Source organism: Xiphophorus hellerii, chromosome 12, assembly GCF_003331165.1.
Source record: "Xiphophorus hellerii strain 12219 chromosome 12, Xiphophorus_hellerii-4.1, whole genome shotgun sequence".
Lineage (NCBI taxonomy): Eukaryota > Metazoa > Chordata > Actinopteri > Cyprinodontiformes > Poeciliidae > Xiphophorus > Xiphophorus hellerii.
In genome coordinates this window covers 3,222,260-3,247,880 of record NC_045683.1, presented here as the reverse complement: position 1 = coordinate 3,247,880, position 25,621 = coordinate 3,222,260, and the positions used below count along the sequence as shown (strand labels likewise).

The window sequence follows — 25,621 nt, the reverse complement described above, 5'->3', positions numbered from 1 at the left end:
AGCCAAAAATAAAAATAAAAAATGTTTGGAATTGTTTATACAATAATAAAAGTACATTAAAGATGCAAACAGTTCAATTCCATCTTTAAATTAGATAAATAAATATTTGACTGCCTAAAATGCACATTTAGTGAATGTTTTTTTATTTGTAGCAAAGGATGCATCTGAAATACCTTAAAGTTAATCTGATTTATTGTTTCAGCGCCATTTGATTAACAAGTGTTAACAAATGTAAAAACAAAGCTAGAACAACAGTGATGAAAAAGTATCTTTATTGCATATTTGACACTCAATTCTACTTAATAAAAACGTGAGGAAATTTGAACTTTGACCTTTGATTTGTTATTTACATAATGCTGGAAGCGTCGGCGCTACCAGGAGCTGAAATCTCCAAAACTCGTCTTTCCTTTGGACTTTTTGGCCGTTTGTCCGCTGGTGGACGGGCCGCCCTCGTCTTCAGCAGCCGGACGTTTTCTGGAAAATAACGGAGAAAAAAAACATTTTAGATGTTTAAAAACCTTTAACCAGCAAATCATCTGAAGGGATGGCAGCGCATTGGTCCAAATATCAGCTGGAGAGACGTCACACTGGGTGTGTTTACATCTGTTTATATCGAATCAATTTTTAGACTTTATGTTTATTTTATATATTTGCTTTGATGAACATTTAACTGTTCAGAATAAAACGACAAAGAAGGATTAAGTAACTGAGGAAGCAAGTGAAAGAACAAAGGAAAGTAATAAAAAACCCAAAGAACAGAAGACAGAATCACAGGAAAAACTAACAAATGAAACAGATAAAAAAAAGAAAAACAAAAAGGGGGATAGAAATAAAGAAAACAAGAAAAAAGAAAGAAAGCAAAGAAAAAAACTTAGAAAAAACTATCAAAATAATAAAGAAAATAAGAAAAAAAGAACAAATGAAAAAGAACAAAAGAAAGAATGGAATAAATTGAAGGATGGAAATAAGGAATAAACGATCAAAACAAAGAAAGAAGAAACTAAGAAAAAAGAAGGAAAGGAAAAAGAAAGAGGGGATAGAAATAAAACAAACAAAGGGGCAGAAAAGAGAAAAAAGTTAAAGAAGAGAAAGAAACAGGGAAAGAAGGAGAGAAAAGAGGTAAAGAAAAAATAAAATAAGGGATAGAAGAAAAAAAGAAAAAGAAAAGAAAGAAAAAGTGTGTGTGTGGGGGGGTGTATTTGGGGAGGTGTGTGTGTGTGTGTGTGTGTGTGTGGGTGTGTGTGCGCTCACGCCGCGGCCGGGTTGATGTATTTCCCCACGCCTTCCTTAAAGGTTTTTGGCGCCTGATCCTCCTTGGCCTTCTTCAGCGCCATGTTGGCCTGCTGCTTCTCCTCTTCCTGTTTCTGCAGCTCCTTTTCTCTCTCCGCCGCAATCTGAGCGGAAAATTTAGTTCCTTTATTTGTAATCAGTGTGATTTTATTTACTCCAAGTAAAGAGTCGAACCTGAGCGTCGGCCTCTTCGTACGGATCCACGAACACGGTAGTGTTGATCAGCTTGATCTCCGACTGCAAACGGAAACAACAGAATCTGAAACCGTCTGATATCTGGAAATTAAATCTACATCTTTCTCTGTCAGCCACAGTTCACACAACGGAGAATTACCAGAAAAAACAAACAAACAAAAACAGAAAAGGGCTAAGAAAAAAAGTTAAAATTTGAGGAAAAAGTAATAAAACTTCAAGCAAAAGGTTATACAACAGTAGGTCGAAATAATACAAGAAAAAAAGTTGGAATAATGCAAAAATAAACTTGTAATGTTACGAGGTCTTTTTTAAGAGAAAAAAAAATCGTAATACGATCATAAAGTTGTAATATTACAGGAACAAAGTAGTACGATATTGTGAGATAATATTATGAGAATATTCGTATTAATACGAGAAAAAAGTCATAATATGAAAATAAACTCATAATACAGAGAAAAAGCATAATACAAATAATACAAGAATAACTCGTATTACAAGAATAAAGTACGATGAAAAGTCTGGCCCCGACATATTGATATTATCATGTTAAAATCACTGTAACAAAATTAACCACATTTTTCTGTTTTCTGATGAAAAAGTCCAGAACCGGAACCTTTGTATTATGTTTCTGGTACGCCCATTAATCTGACGCACACACAGCAACCTCAAACAGCAGCAATGGAGGATAAAACCACTTCTCTCGGCCCACAGGGGGTTGTGTTCAGGTTGTGCTAAAAGCAGTTAGCATATCAGCGAAGCTATTCCAGCCTAAATTCTCAATGCTATAGACGTGGCTAATGCTAATGTTAGCATTGGCAGTCCATATTTCTAAAGGAAAATCCGGAATTTGAAAGAGCATAGTAGCACATTTAATCTGATGGTTGAATAACCAATTAAAAACCATAGATATCTTTTACATATTAGCAGCAAAATAGGTTTTAGGATTGAAAATGTTGCTTATTTTATTGATATATATGGTTTTTGATTAAAATGTGGTTAATTCATTACAGACCTTGCAATTAATCAAGTCCCATCGCTAAAAACAATTTATAAAATAATAATTTTGCACCTTTGGTTTGTCTGTTTTGGTATCACTCTCCACATTCTCCATGGCTGTGAGCGCCTCAAACCCACCAACAACCCTAGAAACAAAAACAAAATAAGTCTGTTAAATCTGTTTTCTCTCTACAGGAAAGTAAAAACAACCGTTAATATTCTGACTGCTGCAACATTTCCCAGTTTAACCAGTTGAATCAGAGGCTGAATCCCAGTGATGTCATCAGCCGACTCTGAAGCTGACGCAGGGTGAGGCAATTTAAGTCTTACTTCCTGCTCACACAGGAAGTGACCTTTTTCTCAAGGGAGAGGAGGTTCAGCTAGAGGACACAATTTATACCAAGAATCTGTTTTATCATATTTATACAGTTTTGGGTAAAAGTTTTAGGCCTGTTTTTTATTTTTATAATTTATTGTGTGACAGTATTTTTTTCCTCAATTTTTCCTATATTTCCTTTTTTTTTGCAGTAGTTTCTCTTTTTCCTCTATATTCTGGATTATTGTTTTTTTCTGTATTTTTTCCTCATGTCTATTTCTGGATTATTTTTTTCTGTATTTTTCTCTTTTTGTCTATATTTTGTCAAATGTTTTCTTTATTTTTCCTTTTTTCTGTAGTTGCATGCTAGTTTAGACCAAAGCATCAGACTGAAGCCTGACTGAGGAAAAACGATAAATCATGCAAGTAGAAAATACTGAGTTTGTTTTAATTTATCATGCGATTAATTGATTGTTTATTGGTTTAGTAGTGAAACCAGTTGCTCATGTTCTATTTTTGTCTTAAACATGTTATTGTGACAGGCCTAAATATAACCATTGAACAAGAATTTTTTTTACTGAAATTCTTAAAAAAGAAATCCATAACAGAACAAACAAAAATATTTTGGTTTAGCGAATCGACTCAAACTTTAATCTCCCACTTTGACACAAAACTGCAGATCATTTCAAACACTTTGAGACGTTGATGGAAATAAATTAGAAATAATCTGCTTGTGGAAAGAAAACGGAGCAGTAATTTGAGCCAGAAACAAAAAGACTGACTCAGCTAAAATCTGGGAAATAAACAGAAAAATAAGAGTTTAGAGTCATAAAACAGAAACTTACCTTCCAAACACCGTGTGCTTCCCGTCGAGGTACGCGCACGACCGAAACGTGATGAAGCTGAGGAACAAATAAAGGTAAAAACAGAATTAAAACATGACAATTATTTGTTTCAGATAATCATTAATAAATATCTTAATTATATCAGATATGCTAGGTCAAGTGCAACAACTTTCTATATTTTTTTAAAGTGAAAAAATCCAACGTGTACCCTCTAATCTAGCAGATAAGATTTATTTTCATATAAGCAAAATCAATATCATAAATCATAATTTCTGAATGAGCAGCGCAGAAAACCGTTTAAAACTTTCACAAAACTTTAGTCCTTAAACATAAACAAACTGTTTATCTTGTCCAGCGACTCGATCTTCTCTACATGAGGAGTTTTAACAAATTAAGACGTAGGAAAAAAAGCTTATTATCGTTCTGACTGAAATGTAGCTAAATAATCACTCATTTCCACTTTTTCTCAAATCAGATCAGATTTTAATTGATTTTTTTTGCTTTCTTTTTTCCTAAAAACTATATATATAAAAAATAGGAAATTACAAATTACAAAAGCAGTTTTTTTCAATCATCCTTCTGTGAGACGGAAGAGAAAAACTGAACATTTTTGCTTAATTAAGAGGTTAAATAATATCAGGAAAATAAAGGCGCTTTTTACTGGAAGAAAGTTAAAAAATGATGTGAAAAACTATTTACATTTTTTGTGGAGGAGTTAAAAAATTACTACTTCATTCTACTAATATTTAATTCTTACATTATTGTTATTCTTGCAGTATTATGACAACCTTTAAAATGATTGAGTTTTTCTCAATATTTATTCTCACATTTTGAGTTATTCTTGTACAACTTTATTCATGTATTATTTAAACATTAATCTGAAAATATTATCACTTTATTAAGTTCTGACGTGACCGACTCAATCTTCTTCAAAATAAACTTGTTTCAAAGTTCTGTAACTGGTAATAATTGGATGTTTGTGTGTTAAAAGATAAAGTATTTCCTTCAGTGGAAACGAGGCATTTAGTTCTTAGAAACAATTTCTTACAACTGAGATTTGTTGGTGTTTGGGCCGGAGTTGGCCATGCTCAGAACTCCCCGTCCCGTGTGAGACAAGTTGGGCCGAAACTCGTCTTTGAACGGTTTTCCCCAGAACGACTCGCCACCTGAAGGACAAAAACATGATTTGAGATTTGGAAACAAATCAGTTTTATTTGATTATTACAACAGTGCTGATAAAACACCTCCTGTACGTCAGGAACAAAGTTGAGCTGGACGGTTCATTAGCGGATTAATGACGTTTGCCTGAAACGGCTGTGTGATTCTTTCACACCTGATAGTCCAGTAGACTCGGCTCGGTTTGGGGCCAAAGTTGCAACATTTGTTACATTTTGAGGTGATGCGGTTTGATTTCACACAGAATTGTCAAAATCTGTTCCCCCCTCACCTGTGGGGGCGCTGCAACAAGAACCACTGACAAAAACAACGCGGAAAACTCTGAAGAAGACATTGAACGCCACTTCCTTTTTTACGAAATATAAACAAAAATGGTGTCAGATTTTAGCGGTTGTAGGATTTCTCTTTTGTCTTTGGTAAAAAACAATGAGCAATTTGTGCCGCTAGTGCTAGCTAGCTAGCGTTTGTTTTGGTTATAGTTACCCAGAATGCCCTGTGCTGCAGTCAGTTTCCTGGTTTTGAAGCGGGCTCTGGTCCGCTTGAAGTTCACATTATCCATTTGAACAGCACCAGAGTTCACGTCAACATGTACGTTTTCAGGTGAACCATGGGTCGCACTTCTTAACAGAAAATTTTAAACTTTTGAAACTCAAAAATTTCTCAACAATTTTGAAATGAATCTCAAAATAATTTTTTTTTTTTTGTTGCAAAATTTTCACCTTTCAGACAAAAATGTCCAAGTTTTTCTTCAAAATTTCAGAGATTCTTCTACCACATTTTGACTTTTCAAGCTCAGAAATGTTCAAGTTTTTTCCTAGGAAATTTTTGACAATAATCTAAAACTTTTCAAACTGAGAAATTTGAGTCTTTTCTAGAAAATTTCTGAGATTCATCTCAAAACTTGAGCTTTTTATAGCATATTTTTGACTTTTCGAATTGAAATATCCAAGACATTTCTAGAAAATTTCTGAAATTATGATTATTTTCAGCAGAAATTTACTACAATGGCTCTAATATGCTATTTAGATACAAACTGCTTGGATGTACAAAAAATTTGAATTTTTTGTACATTCAAATATGTACAAAAAAGGAGGCAAATATGTGTTCAAACTCTGATGAAAATTGAGCTTCTGAATGATGAAACATGACTCTTCAGATATAAAAGTGTCTGCAAAGAGATTTGTAATTAAAATTCCAACAGTTATAATTTTAGTGACTCGGGTGTTAAAGTTCAAGCCGTTTAAATTTTCTGTCCTGCAAAAACAATATCCTAGTAATAATTTGCCCCATTTGTTACATCCACAGAGAGGTAAGAGGTGATTTTCTGTTTTTAGGTAATAAAAACGGTGTTTGCTGTTGCCTACAGACTCGTGTTGAGAGCCTCCAGCTGTAAATCTTTTTCCAGACTCTGTTATTACGGGTCGCCATGATGGGTGTGCAGGAATAGGCGCTGCAGGAGATTTGGCTCCCGACCGGGGAAGGGATCCGTTTCCCTGAGGTGTCGTCCCTCCAGATGGAGCACAAGCAATCAGCCGACATGTGAATATACAGCCACAATATCCATACGCGCTTTGTTTATGTCTGCAGCAGCACAAACACATAAACAAGTGCTGGGAGACTTCTGCAGCCATCAGGCTGGTGACCTTCCTGCATAATTAATCAACAAACTGACATTTTAACAGACTGTGACAGCGTTGTGAACGAAGGAGAGGGAATAAAATATAAACAGTTAAACAGTCCATCAAACAGAATCTTCCTTTAATTACTCGCTCCAAATGACTCTGATCATCCCACAAATCCAGACGTAACATCCTGAGCCTCTCGCTCTAAACTTAGACGAGTTTTATTTATAAAACTACGATGTCGTATTACGGCCATTGTAGATGATAAAACTAACATTTTCTAGAAAAATAAAGCAGATTTCTGAGTTTTGAAAGTCAAAAATCTGCAAGAAGAAATCACGCAAACGTTGAGATTAATCTCAGAAATCTGCTAGAAAAAACATGGATATTTCTGTGTTTCAGAAGTAAAAAATTTGATAGAAAAAAAACTACATTTTTAAATTAATCTTAGAAATTTTCTAGAAAGAATGTAAAAAGTCAACTTAGCTAGAATGAAAACTCAGAAATGTTGACAAAAATGTCAGAAAAGTTCTAGAAAAAAATCATTGAAATTTCTAAGATGTAAAAGTCAAATATTTGCAAGAAAAAAAAACCTTAAGTTTGAGATAAAACTCACATGTTTTCTGGAAAACACTTGGAAAGTTCTGAGTTTGAAGTCAGAGATTTGCAAAAAATATATATTTTGAGATTAATCTAAAACATTTTGTAGAAAAATGTTTGGTAGATCAAATATTCAGAAATTTATAGATTAAAATTATTTTCTTGAAAACAAAGAGGAAAATTCTGAATTTCAAAAGTCAAATATTTTCAACTTCTCAATCTGAAAGATTGTCCTGTTTTTTCTAGAATATTTCTGTTTTTTTAGCAAATCTTATACATAGCTATGCCTATCCCAATTTATTAAAGTAAGCTTAATTCGTCTCTTAAATATTTTAAAAATATTATGGGGAAACAGTTTTTAAACAAAGTGTTAAAACATCTTGTAAACAAAGAAATTTCTAAGATTGAAAGGTCAAAAATTTGCAAGAAAAAAAGAATCTAATTTTGAGGTTAATCTCAGAAATTTTCTAGAAAAAACAAGAGAACTTGTGAGTTTGAAAAGTTGTTATAAAACAGATTTCACAGGAGTCCATCAAAAGCCTGGTGTATGTGAGTGGAAAGGGAAACCAGCAGCCCAAAATTAAAAGCCCAATACCTCAAATAAATCACTCAACAGCTCTGGGTGGGACAGAAACGCAAAGGTCAGCCGCTCGTCAAACAGAAGTCCAACAACAACACAACTATTCAGCCATCAAAGAGCGTCAAATGACTTCTTAAGATCTGTACAAAGTTCACAGAAGACATTTTTAGTATAAGAAAACATGAGAATGAAGTCTATGCTAAGAGCCATAAAGGAACAGTATGTCCGTGCCAAAGTCCACAGCAGGGCCTGTTGTGGGCCAGTTATTGGTCCGTTAACGAGCCGGGAAAACCGTGTTGTTGGGTTGTGAGCACATATTGTTCAGCGCAGGCGACGAGGAGAGTTTTACCCACAGGCCAGAAATTCTGCACCTTCATAAATCTCCCACAGCAAACCCAGAGACACAGAGCTCACTGTGTCGGAGCGGCAGGAAACGAGCCGCATGTGGTCCAGCAGTCGATTACACTCGGCGGCGTTTTGCTTTAAGAGCAGGAAAATTAAGCCACACGCCCAATGACGGGTCGCTCCCCAGCGCTGCGGTCACATCATCTGCTACGGACTCCCACGTCCGTTCACAGAGTTTATTTTTAGAAAACACTCGGCTTGACTCCGCTGCGTTGACGCAATGCTCCCCCCCAAAAAGAAACGGTTAATTATTGAGCAGAAAAGTTGCGTAACTTTGAATTTTAGTTTGGGAGAAGAGAGATCGTCCTACCTGTGCCTGTACCGGTGGGATCCCCTCCCTGAATCTGGAAACACAGAGACAAGTTTTATTACGATAAAAAAAGAGCTGGACGATAAATCAATAACAATATGTATTGTGATGGACACCTGATCAATATGAATAGCTAATAAATCTGATAAAATATTCACTGAACAGCACAGCATTCTGGGAGAAGTAGGCAAAGGAAATGCTCTCTCACTGCTAGCTAAGAAACACTGGTGGAATCACCCAACTCACGCTTTGGTTACCTAGCAACTCACTCACTCTTTGGTTACCTAGCAACTCACTCACTCTTTGGTTACCTAGCAACAACCAGTTGAGTAACATGCGCAGCAGCAGTTTCACGTTTTGCCACCATGCCTCATAACGGCTTAAAAATAAAAACTGTGGATAAAACAGGAAAGGTCACGCCACCAGTGGGCCAATATTTTTAAAACAAAAAACTAGATAATTATTGATATTGACTGATACTGATCATTTATAATCAGCCATTCCATCCAGCCTTATGATAAACAATAATAATGTCTTTTTGAAACCATTTTCAACTAATATAATGATAATAGTATAAAAATGGAGATAGAGCTGCAACTAATAATTATTTTAGTAACTGACTAATTGATTACTAAAATAATTAATCAACGAAGCAGATAAAAAAATTGGTACAGTCTGCTGATTTTTCATTAAATTACTTAAGCCCTTTTTATAAAATATTAGGAATACAGTATAAGTACTTTTATTTGTTTTCTTAACTAAGAAAAATATGCTATTGCATAAAATGCAATAACATTTTACAATAACAATAACAGATGAATATAGAAAAATGAGAAGTTCTGGGTAAACATAGTCAGTGGTTTTTAATCTTAAATGCAAAATATATATTTGTATTGCTCTGAATATGTGTTTTTGTCTGCAAGTGGTCTTTTTTCAGGGTGTATTCTCTAGTTAACTAATCAATTACTAAATTAGTTGATTATTTCAAAAGTCGATTAATCACAATTAATTGTTTCAGCAATAATGCAAGTTTGCGCTGTGTAAGACTGAAAGACGTTAATTTTGGACCAAACACTCCACACTGGAACTGGAAAACATTTTAAATACCCAAAATAAAAACAAACAAAAATTATAAAGAAAACGGAAATACAAAACAAATCATCAGAATGGAAATGATCAAGTTTACTTTAATTTATCATGCGATTAATTAATTAATTGCTTATTGCGACAGCCTTAACTCTATTAGCATTGTAAGCTAATCAAACAGCTATTAGCATTAATCTACAATTATAAATCTTCCTTTAAACCTGCTTTGACTTCTATAATCTTCCTTTTCAGGGTTTCAGAAACTAACAAACTCTTTTTCCCCCTCCTAACCTGCAGTCATGTTCCATGTAATCATTAATAGCAGAGTGACGCTTTTCCACTGAAAAGGCCTCCATTGTTCTTTGTCTACCTTCCTATGAGAGCTTCTAGCGCTCTGTGGTTTTTCCCCTAGACTTTTTGTTCGACAGAACCAGGAGTTATTGGCCACATGTGCTGCAATGGTTTCAATAATATTTACTGTTGTGTGTTTATATCTACGCTACAGATGAGGCAGTTTGGAGTTGTTTGCAATCCTGGCACTAGGAATGAGCCTTAATGAGGTTTTAACAGGACGATGTCGTGACTGAAACTGTCGTGGAAATTACCCAAAACCTCAAAACAACATGATGAAACTGCTTTCATTCAAAACAGAGTAAAAATACAACCATAACCGCAGGATGAGTATCAGATACCGGCTGGGGTTCAACAATATGACTGAGAAACTTATATAAGCATTTCATATCAGCTGATATTGACAATTATTGATTAGTTTTTTGTTTTAAATTTCTGAAATACTACCAAACTGGTGGTGAGACCTTCCCCGTTTTATCCAGTTTTATCTGCATGCCATTGCTTTTTGTTTTTAGCCATTCATCAGGCAAAGTGGAGAAACCTTAAACTGCTGCTGCGCCAGTCACTCAACAGGGTTGTTGCTAGGTAACCACAGAGGGGAGGGGGGATGTGAAACTGCTTGTTACTCAGCAAGTTGTTGCTAGGTAACCAAAGAGTGAACGAGTTAGTTGATTCAAATTCAAAAATACTTTTTTGATCCCAAAGGGAAATTAAACTAAATTACCAACAACCTTGCTCAGAGGTTGAGAAGCTAAAGTCTTTGTTCTGCCTACATCTCCCAGAATGCTGTGCAGTTCTAGATCAGAGATCAGTAAATATTCTATACTTTGAATATTTTATCAAATGAATCATCTATTGATATTGATCACGTGTCTATCGGGATATTTATTGCTATTGATTTATTGTCCAGCCCTAATACCGGCCCATATTTTTATATCGCTGCATCCTCAGCCTTATTTTTGACTGAATGGTAACACGTATTAGGCCAAACTTTGTAATTAGAAGTATTAGGAATGAACTTCAAAGATTTCTGCAACCAGTTGTTGAGAACAGCGCCATCTACCTTTTAAAATAAGGATCTCAGACGAATCTACCAAACTAGAGACGATTTCTGAGGCTGCTGTGTCACGGTATAGCCACTGCTTAACCCCTTTACCAATTCAGATCAGTGAAAAGGTATTTTCTCCATTATAGATTTGTTGGACTTCTGTTTTTCTCACACTTAAATTTAGAATTAAAATAGTCAAATACCCCAAAAGAAACAGCTTGGTTCACATAAAAATTCCCATCTACTGTTGTTTTAGTAGAAACAATCAGGCTTGAGTTTACTACTACGTGATCTGAACTCATGAATAAACAATCGGCGGTGTGACTGAAAACCGCACAAAGAAAAAGACAAGGGTCCTCTAAAGACCAGATGTCCACTTGAGAGACATTTGAATTATGGGAGCGGCAGCTTTGAACAGCTGATCAGAGAAAATCTCATTCTGGGTTTCTGTTGAGAAGCTTCAGATGAAAAATGAGCAAAACAAAAAGCAATGCTAATCAACAAAACACAAAAATATATCAAAACCAAACGGTGAATGCGGGTGAAAAAAAATCTCTGCTTCAGGTCAAATGTGACCTACTTGGAGAGTGGGGATAAAGCCAAACATTAGAAACATAGAATATGTTTAAAGAGGCTGTATTGTGTATTTTACCGTTACCTTCAGTTATAGAAATGTATAGAAATGCTGTATATATCAAATATGAGTTAAAAAAACATTTTACTTTGTAATTTGATGCCTTGAAATTGGGCCTCTGTTTCTTTAAGAAACTCCTGCTCTTTCTGAAGCTTAGTCTTCAGGAAGTCATCATATCATGGCTCTTCTATTAACCCTTTAACAACGTTTTTACTAGCGTTGCAATGAGAAGTAGCTCCTATAATGAGCTCAGCAGATGGTCAGAGCCACCAGGTGTTTGCTAATTGCTGCTGGCTAGTCTGAAGGAGTAGGGGAAAATCTGCTCTGTGAGGGGAATCTCATTAACTTGTAAACTACATCTCCAAGGAGGAGCTGTGTCATGAAGGCGGGGCTAGGTCCAACCAGGCGATTTTCACAGCTGAATGGCTGCCATGAAGATTAACGGATTTGAAAGAATCAAGTCAATACTCCAGTTATGTTTATGATGATTTCGAATGCTGAAATGTCACAGTTTATATAGGCTGCTCGGGACAATATGTAATAATAAAGAAAGAAAAAGTGTCCTGAAACTGATAACTCAAAAAAATATATAATTTGTAGCTAAAAATATCAGAAAATATCAGGAAATTGTGCAGTCCTAACCAGAAATCATTAAACATGTTTTAAATTAAAAATAATTCTGATGGATTGTGTGAAATATGGTAAAAGAGAAACCAGGTTCTTCTTACCATGAAATTGCGGATGGACCTGTGGAAGATCGTCCCATCATAGTAGTTTTTTTTACACAGACGGATGAAATTCTCCCCAGCTTTGGGCACCTGGAAGAAAATATGTCATAAGTGAAATTTGCAGGATTTCTCAACCTGAATTGACCAATAAAGGCAGCATTTTCATAACGTTTATGTCGTCTTCAGTTCAGAGTTATAAAATAAGAACTCTAAATGAGTACTGTCATTTAAAAAAGAACAAAGAGGGTAAAACAAAAACATTTTATATATATACCAATAAGCTCATTGCTCTTAAATAGAGATCTGAATACTTGGAAGGGTAATATTGATAAACCATAAACTGTAGACTATTTATTTTTGACAAACGCAGGTCTCGGTTCGGTTGAAGTGAACTCTGGTGAGGTTCCAAAGCATATGTGAACACCAAGTGGACCGGAGACTACTGCTCCAAAAGCAGGAAGTGGATTATAGCGCAGAGCATTCTGGGTAAATAAAACCTAAACAAGCATTTGAGTTTACTGATAGTGAGAGAAATGCCTTGTGGTGTTTAACCAGGCAAAAGAGAAATCCTTCAACCACTACAATCTTTGCATTTCATGAAGAAGGAAGTTACACTCATGTCTTCTTTGTGTCGTTTCCTTCAGTGGTTCTTGGTGCAGCGCCACCACAGGTAAGGAGGGGAACAGGTTTTCAATTAGTATGGATGGTTTGACCGAGCAGTGTGAAAGAGAACCGCAACAGCTGAAAATGTAACAAATGTTGTGATTCTGGTTCCCAATCAAACTGAATTTACAGGACTATCAGGTGTGAAAACATCCTAAAACTTCTGCAAAGTGCAGTATTTTGATTAAATAAACCTTTAGGATGAAGTTGAGTTCATGCGGCGCCTGAGGCAGCTTCACATGTCTGCGTGACAAGGCTGGGTGAAAAGCTGTGCTCTGCTGGTGTACGAAACACAAAGAGATGTCTGGAGCACTGAGGCAGGGTTATAAAAGCCTCCAGGCTTTTGCTTAAATCATGACAGACGCAGACAGAAGCTCGTTCTGAAACGATGCAGCGTTTGTTCTCCGAACACGAGGAGCGGCTTCCACTCTGACGCTGAGCGAATCTACGGTTATTAATATCAACAACCTTGAGGAAGACTCCTCTGCTTCGCCGTCTGTGTGAGAAATGAGCAGTGTTGCCTTTTCTCAGTGACTGATGATGGTTTCCAAGAACCATCAGATGCTCTTGTCCCGTCCGACCCATTTTTACTCAATGTTTCTGAATGAGTGGAAAAGTTTTCCTAGTATTTTTTCATCTACATCAAAATAATTCCCACTGTGACGTTTGCTAGGGATAGGTCCAATTTTGCTGGACGATAAATTGTAACAGAAGTTATAGCGATAAAACAATATTATTGTTGTTTTGAGACAATTTTTAAGCAATATATAATGCTAACAATAGCATAAAGCAAGAACACATTTTCAAACTTTACATTCTAATAAACATTTAACCGTGGAACTGGAAGACATTTTAAATATCCAAAATAAATAAACAAAACAACAGAAACAAATAAAATGAGTTGTGAAGTCTCTGTAAACGAGAGGCCAAACACTGAAAACTTTTATTATCCAGTTTTGGTAGAAAGAGACAAAAGATAAAACTATGAATTATGCAAGTGGAAATTATTGAGCTTGTTTTAATTTATTGTGCGATTAACTGATTGATTTATTGCGACAGACCCATTTGGGTATCCATCATATTGTTTAGAATTTGTTGTAAAATATTTTTAATCTTCTGAAAGCAGGAACTTCTTCTTACTAAGGAGAAGTAACATAAAATAAAGTAATATCCTACTGGATATTGAATGATTAATCGGATTAATCGCGATTAATTTAATAATTGTTAACTGGAGCAAATAGACTCAAAAAAGGCAATTTGCAGAAAGAACTCCCTCGTTAAAGTAACTAAGCCAAAACTGTACAAAAATATATGGATAGGATTTAGTATACATATGTAGATATAAGATTTAAAAAAACATTGCCTGTTATGTTCTTCCCAAAAACTCCTTCAATTATTAATTTGTTAATCAAAAAAATAGTCACCATATTAACCCTACAATGTTAACTCAAGCAGAAAAGGCTAATAAGCTTTTCATGTATCAATGGTACAAGTATTTTTTTACCCGTAGAATCCTTTGCTACAAAAAGATTCACTATAAGAATGCTGTTATCGCATTTCAAGCAAAAATAGTTTATTTTGCTATTTAAAAAATGAATCAAATTGTTTATTTGTATTTTCCTAATATTGAATAAAATAAGCATAACACTCTGCAGAAAAATTTACAAAATATTCCCAAATTTCTATTCCATTAATAATCAGAATAATTGATTTCTGTAATAATTGTGTAAAATAAACAATAATAAAGTTGCAGTCCAATAAATAAAATTAAAAAATAATCAACCTGAATGTCACAGAAGGTGAAATTCATATTTTCCATTTATGCTGTTTGTGATTTCTGCAACGTACAGAGTGTAAAACCTTTGTCTTCTTATTTTACATTTAAACCACAAACCTTACAATTATATAACATTTAAAAAGACAATGTGCAAACAGAACAAAAGAAACTGCATGCAAATAGTGAGCAAATCTGCAGAACAAAATGGCTGCACTTACAGTGGGGGGCAATTACAGCCATTTTGGATTTGACACAAAATACACATCTGTATTTTTGTACTATAATATACAAGACTTTATTTTATATTGTGACATACAGTATAATACTGTAAATAAAAAATAAAATGTGTTTCCACCTTATCACAGTGCAACTCCAGGTTCAGGTCTCCCCTGTTTGTGTGCAGACGGACGTAGCCTTTTTTCTTCACGTACTGGTAACGCACCATGTCGTCTGCAATTGCATCTGCAGAAACAACAGAGTAGTTTAAACTAAACCTGAAGTAATTTATAACCAAAGTGAGAGCAAACACACTACAGCAGCTACAACCGTTTTCCTCACTGTTTTCGCTCTACTCTGTATTTGCGAGTAAAACTGTCAATAACTTTGCTTTCCCTCAGTTTTTTCTGATCAACTACACCAGGCTCAGTGCATCCTAATATTTTCCTTTGCAACAGAAAGTTTTTCAGGTCCATAGTCTCTCTGCTTAGCAGAGTCTCTACTGGATGAAAAATAGTAGCGCCATAGAATTGTGCAAATTGGAATCACAAAAATAAATCTGCTACAAGGAAACAGCAATTTTAAACATAACAAAAACAAACATGTTGTTTGAAAAAAAAATTGCGCTGGGATGAGTTTTTTTTTGGACGTATAAAAAAATGGTTAATTTCACAAAGCTGCAATGGAAACACTTTTTCTCATCACATGAGTCACAACCAGATGTTACTACTGGAGGAAACTACGAAGAAGATGATGACAGGAAGTAGTTGGAGGATGATGGAGTGGCATGTTTTTTAATGATTTATCACATAAGCAAACTTATTGAAGCATGATTTTAATTGTGTTTTTCAATTTAATAAAAACACCACAATTGTAAAATTGTGTTTTTTTTGTTTCTTTTTACATTACATAGTGGAATATCGACAAAGTTTTTCCGCTCATTTGTAATGGAAGCGCAGCTACCGTCAGATGTCATGCTCTATTTTCTTTCTTTAGCTGACATCTCGGATTCAGATTCACTTTATTTTGGTAAATTAACGACATTGCAAAAAAAAAAAAAGAAAAAAATACTACTTTACAAACAAATTATTTACTAATAATGGAACAGGTTGATGCCAAGGCTTATACTTGCCTACCCCATTTATACACACATTTATGCTTAAATATGCATGTGTATATGCACAAAAGAAAACAGAAAAAATTATACTGGTAATTATTGAGCTCATTTTAATTTATCATGTGATTAATTGATTTATTGCCTGTTCCTTTTCCTCTGCTTTTAAGTTTAGCTGTTCCTCTTCTCGACTGACACTAATTGTGTTACTATCAACCTTTTTTTTTTAAATATCAGATTAGAAAAGATTTATATAAGTGGTAAGACTCAAAACAATTTCCTCAATTTCACAAAAAAAATAAAATAAAATTTCATGCGTTCGCTTGAGGCGTTTTTGGCTTTTCCGAAACATTTCCTGAAAAGTTTCTGACCTTCTCCATCCACTCTTGTTGGAAACAGAGGTGAGTTTCAGTTTTTCTCAGAGATGCGGTGTGTTTCTGACTGCCTGAACTGTCATTTGAAACCCTGATTTCGATTGATAACCCCTCTGCGCCGGTCCGGAGCGCTCGCCTGTCTATTTATCAGAGTGAGATTGAACGCTGCAGCATCATTTCAGAGCGACAGCCTCTGCTGCCCTGAGTGGTGGCGCTGCTTTCCTCCGTCCTTTCAAATTTCTGCTGCTGATTCAGATTTTTCAAAACGTGGCATGACATTTTTAACCAAGCAGATATGATTCAGAACTGAAAAAGGTCCAGCGTTGTCGGGTCGTTTCTATGACGATCGTCACGCAGTAAAGGTAGCGGTGAATCACAGGTGTGGTCAGTTTTAGTCAGAAGATAAAGAAATAAAAGGCTCAGAGAGAGAGAGAGAGGGAGAGAGACGGAGGAGAAATTACGTTTAAATCATGGAACAAAACTCAGGACTCATGCGAGAGAAAATCAGTTTTAAACTGAAAGATGAAACAAATAAATGACTCAATATTCGAGTCAATTATAAGGAAAACTGCTCAGGATTATTGTTGAGTTTTATGTTACTTTTCTATATGACTGTAAGTAAACATTTCACTGTGGATTTACTAAAAATATTGACTGATGAGCAAAACACTGATAAATGCAGAGAGAGGAAGGAGGGATGGTTGGATGTATTGATGGTTGGTTGTATTGGTGGATGGATGGATGTATAGTTGGTTGGATGTATTGACGGATGGATGTATAGTTGGATGTATTGATGGATGGATGTATTGGTGGATGGATGTATTGATGGTTGGATGTATTGGTGGTTGGATGGATGGATGGATGGATGGATGGATGGATGGATGGATGGACGTATTAGTGGTTGGATGTATTGGTGGTTGGATGTATTGCTGGTTGCATGCATTGTTGGTTGGATGTATTGTTGGTTGGATGTATTGTTGGTTGGATGTATTGATGGATGGATGTACGTATTGATGGATGGATGTACGTATTGATGGATGGATGTACGTATTGATGGATGGATGTACTGATGGTTGGATGTACTGATGGTTGGATGTACTGATGGTTGGATGTATTGTTGGTTGGATGCGTTTGGATGGAGGAACCGAAACAAGAGGAGTTTCGTTTTCACTGCTGCTGCGAATCGCTTGCCTGCTTCGTGCGTCGTTGCCGGCGTCATGGCGGTGGAGGTGAAGGAGGCGGAGACTCGGCCAGTGGAGTAATGGGCCTGGAGGAGGACAAGGTGGAGGAAAAAATATTTAAAATAACCTGGTCAATCAATTTTTACTTTTAATTTGTGGCTAAAAATGTTGATATTAGAAATGCAAAGATATGTCTGGTTTAACATATGGGCCGATTTTAGTCGGATACAGAGTGTCTTCAGTCAGAGCCTTCTTCAGATTCGCTGTAATACAGACTGCTACAGGAGATCTTTCCTGCCAACAGCAAACACCATCTACAATAACAATTAGAAGAATCTGAATTAATGAGTTACAAGAACATTTAATTTCCCTTTGGGATCAATAAAGTATTTCTGAATTTGAATCGGCTAATTTTAGTCATTTTGTAACATGACGTAGCTTTGATTATGGGTTTGATAATCAAATCTAGGCATTGATAATCAATGTTTATTTAAAAGATAGAAAGAAAGAAGGAAACAAACAAAAACAAAGAGAGAAAAAGAAACAATGAGAGAGAAAAAAGAAATAATAAAGGAAGAAAGGAAGAGAGAGACACAAAGGCAGAGAGAGAGACAGAAGATATATATAGAATAAAATATGGTATCAGCTGTAAACGAAAAGAGTTTTGTAAGTAGCTAGAAATTAAATTTTGGAGTAAAAATCATCAACTTCTGAATTATTTCGCCTCCAGTCTATATGTCACACAGCTGCATTGACTTTCTGAGTAACACACCTCAGATTGTGGCAAATAATTCAGCATAGTTACAACTCATACTGGTTGAAATAAAAAATATAAACAAATAAGTTTTATCATAAAATAAAAGCTGTTGCCTTCCAATGACATTCCTGAAACTTCCCAGAGAAAACTGGGAAAGGAGTTTTCATGAAAATCTCAATTAGCTCTTATTTTTTAAGGATAACTTTGTTTACAGAGACTTTATAGTTCAATGTATTTGTTGTTTGTTTATTTATTTTTAATATATTTTCAATGTCTTCCAGTTCCAGGGTTAAATGTTCATTAGAATTTAAAGTTTATTGATCTTTGAGAATGTGTTCTTCCATCACTATGCCGTTACCATTATGATACTTGAAAATGGTCTCAAAATAACAATATTATCATTTATTCTAATAACTTCTGGGTTAATTTATCGTCCAGTAACATTTGTTATAGTAGTGATCCTGACTACTTTCTGCTTTCCACAAAAAAACTAATCAAAACATGCATTTCCATGATGAAAGGACAACGTGCAGCACCACCACTAAAAAACAGAACATTTATAAATTCTTCATTTAAACTCATATTTATGTTTCCTATTAATGAATATTCAATTTATTTGAGTTTCTTTGTCTTGACTTTTTAAAGAAATCATTTACTGCTTGCATATTTCAGTGAACAACAGCTCTCCATTTCTGAGCTGCTTGCCATGTTTATGTCATGGCGACGTCCGCCACTTGGTGGCGCAGCAGCGCACAGTAACGTCATTGTGAAACACAAGCAATGACGTCACCTCATACCAACTCCATTACGCCTTAAACCTACTTTGACTCTGAAGTGCTTCAGTGTTGGCAGCAGGGCCAGACTCACAGCAAACATTTATGGGACTTTTCAAGAGTAAAATGGCTTTAAATCAAATGTTTATTTAATTATGATTAAAGTAAGAAAACCTGTTAAATTTTTCTGTAGTTGGGTCATGAAAAAAGCCAAAAACAATAAATTAACCCCCTCTAGCGGGCTGAATCGTTTATATGTTTCTGCCTAATTTCAGTCATGTTTATCCATGTTTTTATTTAAATAACCTCCAAGCCTCACTTTATATTTAATCCACTTGTGACGTATAAAACCTGAGATCAGGTTAGGATGCTGAATTAATTTGAAGTAAATCTGTATTCAAGATTATTTAAGAAGAATATCTAAGACAATTTAAGAAAAGATTATTTAAGGTAAATTAACTTACTTAAACCTATGTTAAGAAAACATAATTTAAGATAGTTTAAGAAGAGATCACTTAAGATCATCTTAGAAAATATTTTAAAATAAGATAATTTAAGACAATTTAAGAAAAAAATTAAGATATATAAAAAAGTGTTGTTTTTTTAATTTAAGCTTATTTGAGAATTATTATTTTTTAATAATATTTATTGCACCCACAATTGGAAAATTATTGAACTGGACTTTTATAAAGATCAAATTTGTTGTGAAATTTGTTGTTAAGTATCAAAACTTTGCTCTGTATCTTGAGTTGTTTTCTGCAAGAGCAAACCTCTTCCAGATGCAGCCTGCCAGGTGAACAAACAGGTTTAATGGCAGGATCTGCAGTTTGTTCAAACACTAAACCAAAACACTAAACCTCACCTAAACTTAGATTTATTTAATCTTTAAATTAGTGAGCACAGCTACTGAGATTATATCAGATAAATTGAATAAACAATTATGTAAGAGTGAAGAAGTTGCTTAAATCAACAGGATAGCTCACTAGAGAAAAAAGCTCAAAGGTATAATTGCATCTGAAAAGCCAGAGCAATCTTCTGCTCCAATTCTTATGAAGGCTGAGACTTCACCTTGTCTTTTTTTTTAATCTGACCTATATTCGCTGTTTTCTCAGAGACCATCAACCTGTCACCCCAAATATAAACCACAGACAGCGAACTCACAAAAACGCTCCGGCTTGAAGAAGAAAACCTTTTATGAACAGGCAGCAGCAGAGAAACGAGGTCCAACTGTTTCTGAATATTCACAGCTGTATGTGATTAACGGTAAAAAAAGTGGTCTTATTTCAGATTAATCTTAGATATAATTGCTAAAATCACAAATGTAAAAAGGAAGTAAGCGACAAAATATGAAGAACACTGTACTTTATAGAAAATACAACCTCACACCTTCACTTAACTGTAAATATGTTTTTTTTCCAGTGACTAAACAGTTATTTGTCTCTTTATCAGTTTTAAATTCACTGCATAATAAACCATTTGTCTCCCTCTTGTGTATAAAGTAGACATTACATGTCTTGAAAAGGCGACTCCTAAAATGTGGCAGAAATCTGGGAGACTATTAAACAACATGTCTGCATTAAAAAGCTCATGTCTGTCCAGAAAGTCTCTGCAGCAGGGGATATTTTTTTAACGACTCCTGGGAGAGCTTTGGTTTCTTGAATTTACCGGAGCGTCTATGAAGTCCAGCGTTTTGTGTTTACTCACAGCGTTTATTTTGTCTGTCTTCTTGGCTTCAGGCTCCTTCATGGTGGAGGCCAACAGCTGATCCCCTTTGTACTCTTTGTAGAGCTCCGCCAAGGTCTCTCTGGTTTCCAGGTTGGTGCTCTTCAGGTGGTACGCTGGATCCTGTTTGGCCTTTTCCTCATCTAAACAGGCGCAGGGACAGAATCGAGGAAACGGCTCAGAAATGTAACACTTTTCACACAGATTTATAGGTTTGAGTGACGTTTTCTGAGACAATTTAATTCCCCCAACTGCACACAGAGATGAGTGCAACTAATCCTGTTGGAATAAGCAATTAACCAATTAATCACATTGATTATTACATATATATGATTTATTGCTTTACTCTTTTCTTTCTTTCTACCAAAAACTGGGTGATTAAACTCTTCATTTTGGTGTTTTGGTCTCAACTAGCCTTTTTATTTAAGGATAGTACAGAAACTTCATAATTCAATTTATTTATTGTTTCTGTAGTCTTTGTTTATTTATTTTGAATAATTAAAATGCCTTCCAGTTCCAGTGTTAAATGTTCATCAGAATTTAAAGTTTATTGATCTTTGAGAATGTGTTCTTGCGTTATTATTACCATCATATTACTTGAAAATGGTCTCAAAACAAAAATGTTATCGTTAATCGCAATGACTTCTTGGATAATTTATCGTCCAGCAGAAGTTGTTTTTGTGACAGGCCAATTTATGGCAGTAGCAGTCAGTCTTGCAGTGAATCAGAAGAGACCTCTGACTGAAGTCTGTTGCCGTATGACAGTCTGAAGACTGTCATGACATGCTAACAGTTCAAATTCAGAGCAGCAGAGACAATATTCCACAGTAAAATATCCTTGATGTCGCCATCAGATGTGCTAATCCACCTCGTTTGCTTTTGCTGCATCTTATTACACTAGAAATCCGGGCAAAGAGACGTTGGAGAAGGGGAGTAGCACTGACACTACTCCAACTTGGGTAAAATGTTAGTCTACTCTAACAACCTCTGATGAGAAACGATTTGTTAGTCACTAACCTGGATCGAGCACCTTAAGGTTGTTCTGCACATGGAAAAAGCTGGACACATTGAACTTATCCAGGTTGGTGGGGTCCTTCAAAGACAAAACAAAAACGACAGAAACGTCACCAGTTTTCAGAATAAAAACTTAAATAAACTAAAGGAATGAGTCTGCCACCGACCTGAAGCATTATGATGTCCTTTCTAGTGAAGGGTTCATCAGTCAGCAGGTCTTTATAACTTTTGGTCTTGATGTTTAGTTGCTCAACAGCCTGAAGGGAAACAGAATTAATTAAAATTAAAGCAAAAAATCTATTTTATGTTCTGTTGCTGATTGGTTTGCTTATTAGTAAAATGTCTTGAATTTAATTAGTTAGTTTTAATTGTGAATAAACAACCCAAAAAAAGTTTGTAAAAAGCAAAATGAAGCTTTTTTGGGAAAATGAAACATCTAGTACACAAAACCTTGTGACATACGATAGTATTTCGTAAATATATTGTTGCTGATCCTGTTTGGTTTAAAACTGAAACCAAAATCAATATCATCTCTTTATTATGTCATCAGTTTGTGTTTGTAAACTATTTTCAGTGAAGATGTGTAGAGCAAAAGTCACAAACCTCATAGGAAAACACATTTCCAGTGACCTTGATGGCAACAATGTGGGAGTTATTTGTGAAGACGTTGTACAGAACGGGGCAGTGATACTTTCCTGCAACAACAACGAAAACATTAAAGGAAATAAACAGTTGGCTGAAGGAACACTTACTCTAAATATGATCATTTATCATGGGGATCAGCTGCAACAATTTGAACATTTTTTCTGAACATTTTGTCAACACTCAATTGCCTGGATGTGTCAGGATACATGGGATGACCAAATGTCAAATAATTAGAGCTAAACAGCAACTCTAAAGCATGTTTATTTCACAAAAACAAAGTAAGTTAATCCTCATCACATGAAGGAAATGTTCACATTTGTTATTAATTTAAGAAAGAAAAAAAATTACCGTCATTGTTCTTGGCGAAGTTGAGCTTAATAAGAGACTTTGCTTCCAGTTTCTGCAAAACAACAAAAGCAACTAAAAAACGGCTTAAAGCTTCAAAATGAGCTCGGGAAATTTAAATATACATATAGAATAGAACAATCACATGGAAAATATAGAACACTCCATAAAAATTTAGTTCCTAAATGTTTACATGTCTAATCTTATTTCTACATTTCTCTCTCTAAAGAAAAACAGTTTACTTATGAAAAGTGTCTTAATGAGTAAATGTTCATCTAAACAGTCACTTTCTGCTTCACTCCTGTGTTTTCGTCTTTTTATACAAAAAAGAAAACTTTATAGATAGATAGATAGATAGATAGATAGATAGATAGATAGATAGATAGATAGATAGATAGATAGATAGATAGATAGATAGATAGATAGATAGATAGATAGATAGATAGATATTTCCATTCCATTTTATATGCAAACATGAAACACAAATGTTAAAATTTTGACCTAATTCTCAAATATCTTCCTCAAAGTCCCGGTTAACACGACCAATATCTGAAAAATAAATTTTCTTACTTCTCCAGAGATCGGATTAGTTCCATACTTCTTAATCCATGGAACGATGCTCCTAAGAAAGAGGAGAGAGGAAAGCAGAGAAAGAGAGTAAATGCAGAAATGCATATTTCTTACAGTCTGCTGTTTTATTTCAAAAAAAGTTTTATAATCTATCAAAATATTCATCACAGTTGTGTAAAAACTAAACCAACACAGCTGTTATTCTAAAGGAGACAAATCAGTTCATCCACACGCAAAAGACGCTTGAAATAATATATTTCACTATTAATTTTGCACTGAAAGTTTTAGAAAACTTCAACCTATAATTAATTTGATAATATTATTCATTGGGGAAAAGTACCACATTAAAATCTAATTGTTCAATAATTCTTCTGGGTTTTTAGGTTTCTATTAACGTCTACGTTCTAATCAACTCCTGTTTTCCTGCAGAAGAAATAAAACGTGACACAGCCAGTCATTTCTTTTAACAACTGAACACTAACTGGAAAATTTTAAAAAATAAATCAATATAATATTATGCTACTGTATTGAAATGATAATGTATGTTAGATTCTTGCATCTTTTTAAAGGGGTGATAATTAATTATCCAGTTCAAATTCAGTACAAGTTACTCACAGCAGGTCAAACACGACTCCCTCCTCAGTGCAGACGGGATATTCAAACGGCTGCAGGGACAAGCTGAAAAGAAGCCAAGAAAGGTAGAATATAGAGTTATTTAAATAAAATCAAAATGGAGAACTGTGAATTCATCCTTTTATTGTTTTCTGTCAACAAACACCTCACAAAACATCGAAAAACAAATGTTAGAGGACGTTCCAGGACGTTGCATGAAATCTTGATGAAGAAAGGAATGTTATATTTTATGCAACAGCTAAAGATTTTGGATCTTTAACAGTAATAATAATGATAATCACAGTGTTGGATCAGTAAAAAGACCGACAGGCAGAACAAATGAAACAAAGAACAGAAACACAGAATAAAAACAGCTTTTGTCTCCTGCAGGACAAGCGATTTCTTCTTACCTGCAGTGGTCAAACGGAAGCCGTTTAAAGTTTGATCGGGGGATTTCTGAAAAATAGAGCCAAAACTGAAAATCCAACCATCTTATGGGTTCAACTATGTTAGCCCAACGCTGTGCTAAAGTCCAGGTTTTGTAGTTGTTGTCTTAAGTTTAATTTAAGAATTTGTCACAAACAAAAACTCTATTCCTTTAAGAAATATTTTAAGTTTCAACAATATATTTACAACCTGATGTTCTGTCCAGTTACTATACAGTGACTTATGTTAATTTCTAACTCCATGTATAACTTTTACTTTAACTTGAGTAAATATATGTTCAAGTAGTACTATTCTTATTTAAAGTATACAATATTTAAGTACTCTTCCCATCTCTGCTCTAGATATAGATGAATTACATCGTTTATTTCTTACACATTCTCCCATTTCCGGAAGTCTCATAGTAAGACTTACACCTATCTCCATATATTATAAAACAATGACGTATAAAACCAACTAATAAATCGACAACTTAAAGGCCCTTCATAAAACATGATCAAGACAAACAAGACAGTCACAACTATTATCTAAAATAAAGGATTAACGTAATTGAAAGTCACCTGCTCGTTTCCCTCCATAAAAATTGGTGTATTCTGTACATGTGATGTACCTGTAATAATGTAAAAATACACAAACATTAATAAAAAAATAAAGAATAAACAATCACAAAGCTTAAAGAAACACCACAAACAAGCTAACGGGTGCTAGCATGCTAGCGGTGGAGGTAAAACGTATTTTTATGACGTCGTAAAGGTTTTAGTCTTACATTTTGTCCTTTTGGTGCTGTCGCTTCCCCATCTTTACTGTATGAGCAGGTCTGAACTATTAAACACAATTTAAAAAATATCAAACTTTAACGGTATATCAGACAAGCGCTTTGCCTTCTCTGTACTTCTTGTTTGGTGTCGTTCTTCTTCTTCTTTTTAGATTTTTGAGTCATCTTTATTAGCGCCATCTTCCGGATCAGTCATTCATCACAAGTCTCTTAAAAGGATATTTATTCTACAAAAACTGATTTCAACTTTAACTGAAATAATATGCTATTAAAACTCGATTAACCAGCACTTCGCAACTCCATGATCAATATTCTCCTCTAATTTTCACATTTCCTGAATCCCATAAAAAAATATAGTAACTACAGAGAGCCATTTCAGCCAAAATTAAATAAATAAATACATCTGAAAATAAATAGATGACAAAATTGAGAAAAATCAATAATAATAAATAAAGCA

At 34.7% G+C, this 25,621-nt stretch overlaps 1 protein-coding gene across 1 annotated transcript; it reads right to left on the bottom strand.

The window, feature by feature from the left end:
* Window positions 1-253: 253 nt before the first annotated feature.
* Window positions 254-25,327, bottom strand: ppil2 (peptidylprolyl isomerase (cyclophilin)-like 2). Its single transcript, XM_032577870.1, has 20 exons — window positions 25,156-25,327; window positions 24,950-24,999; window positions 24,356-24,401; window positions 23,949-24,011; window positions 23,334-23,385; window positions 22,767-22,818; window positions 22,377-22,468; window positions 21,941-22,030; window positions 21,777-21,852; window positions 20,742-20,902; window positions 17,518-17,593; window positions 14,978-15,084; window positions 12,183-12,272; window positions 8,336-8,369; window positions 4,691-4,808; window positions 3,643-3,699; window positions 2,555-2,627; window positions 1,465-1,527; window positions 1,252-1,394; window positions 254-474 (listed from the first exon to the last, which is right to left on the bottom strand). Exons 1-20 carry the CDS (start codon window positions 25,185-25,187, stop codon window positions 372-374), a joined length of 1,578 nt encoding a protein of 525 aa, XP_032433761.1. The 5' UTR covers window positions 25,188-25,327; the 3' UTR covers window positions 254-371.
* Window positions 25,328-25,621: the final 294 nt, after the last annotated feature.

What these genes read in the sequence shown, in the direction of transcription:
- ppil2 (XM_032577870.1), bottom strand. Translation starts at nt 25,187, where the DNA reads ATGGGGAAGCGACAGCACCAAAAGGACAAAAT. An exon ending in GGAGTCGTGTTTGACCTGCT is followed by an intron (nt 23,386 to 23,948) that starts GTGAGTAACTTG and finishes CCTCTTTCTTAG; the next exon opens with GAGCATCGTTCCATGGATTA. An exon ending in AGGACATCATAATGCTTCAG is followed by an intron (nt 21,853 to 21,940) that starts GTCGGTGGCAGA and finishes TTGTCTTTGAAG; the next exon opens with GACCCCACCAACCTGGATAA.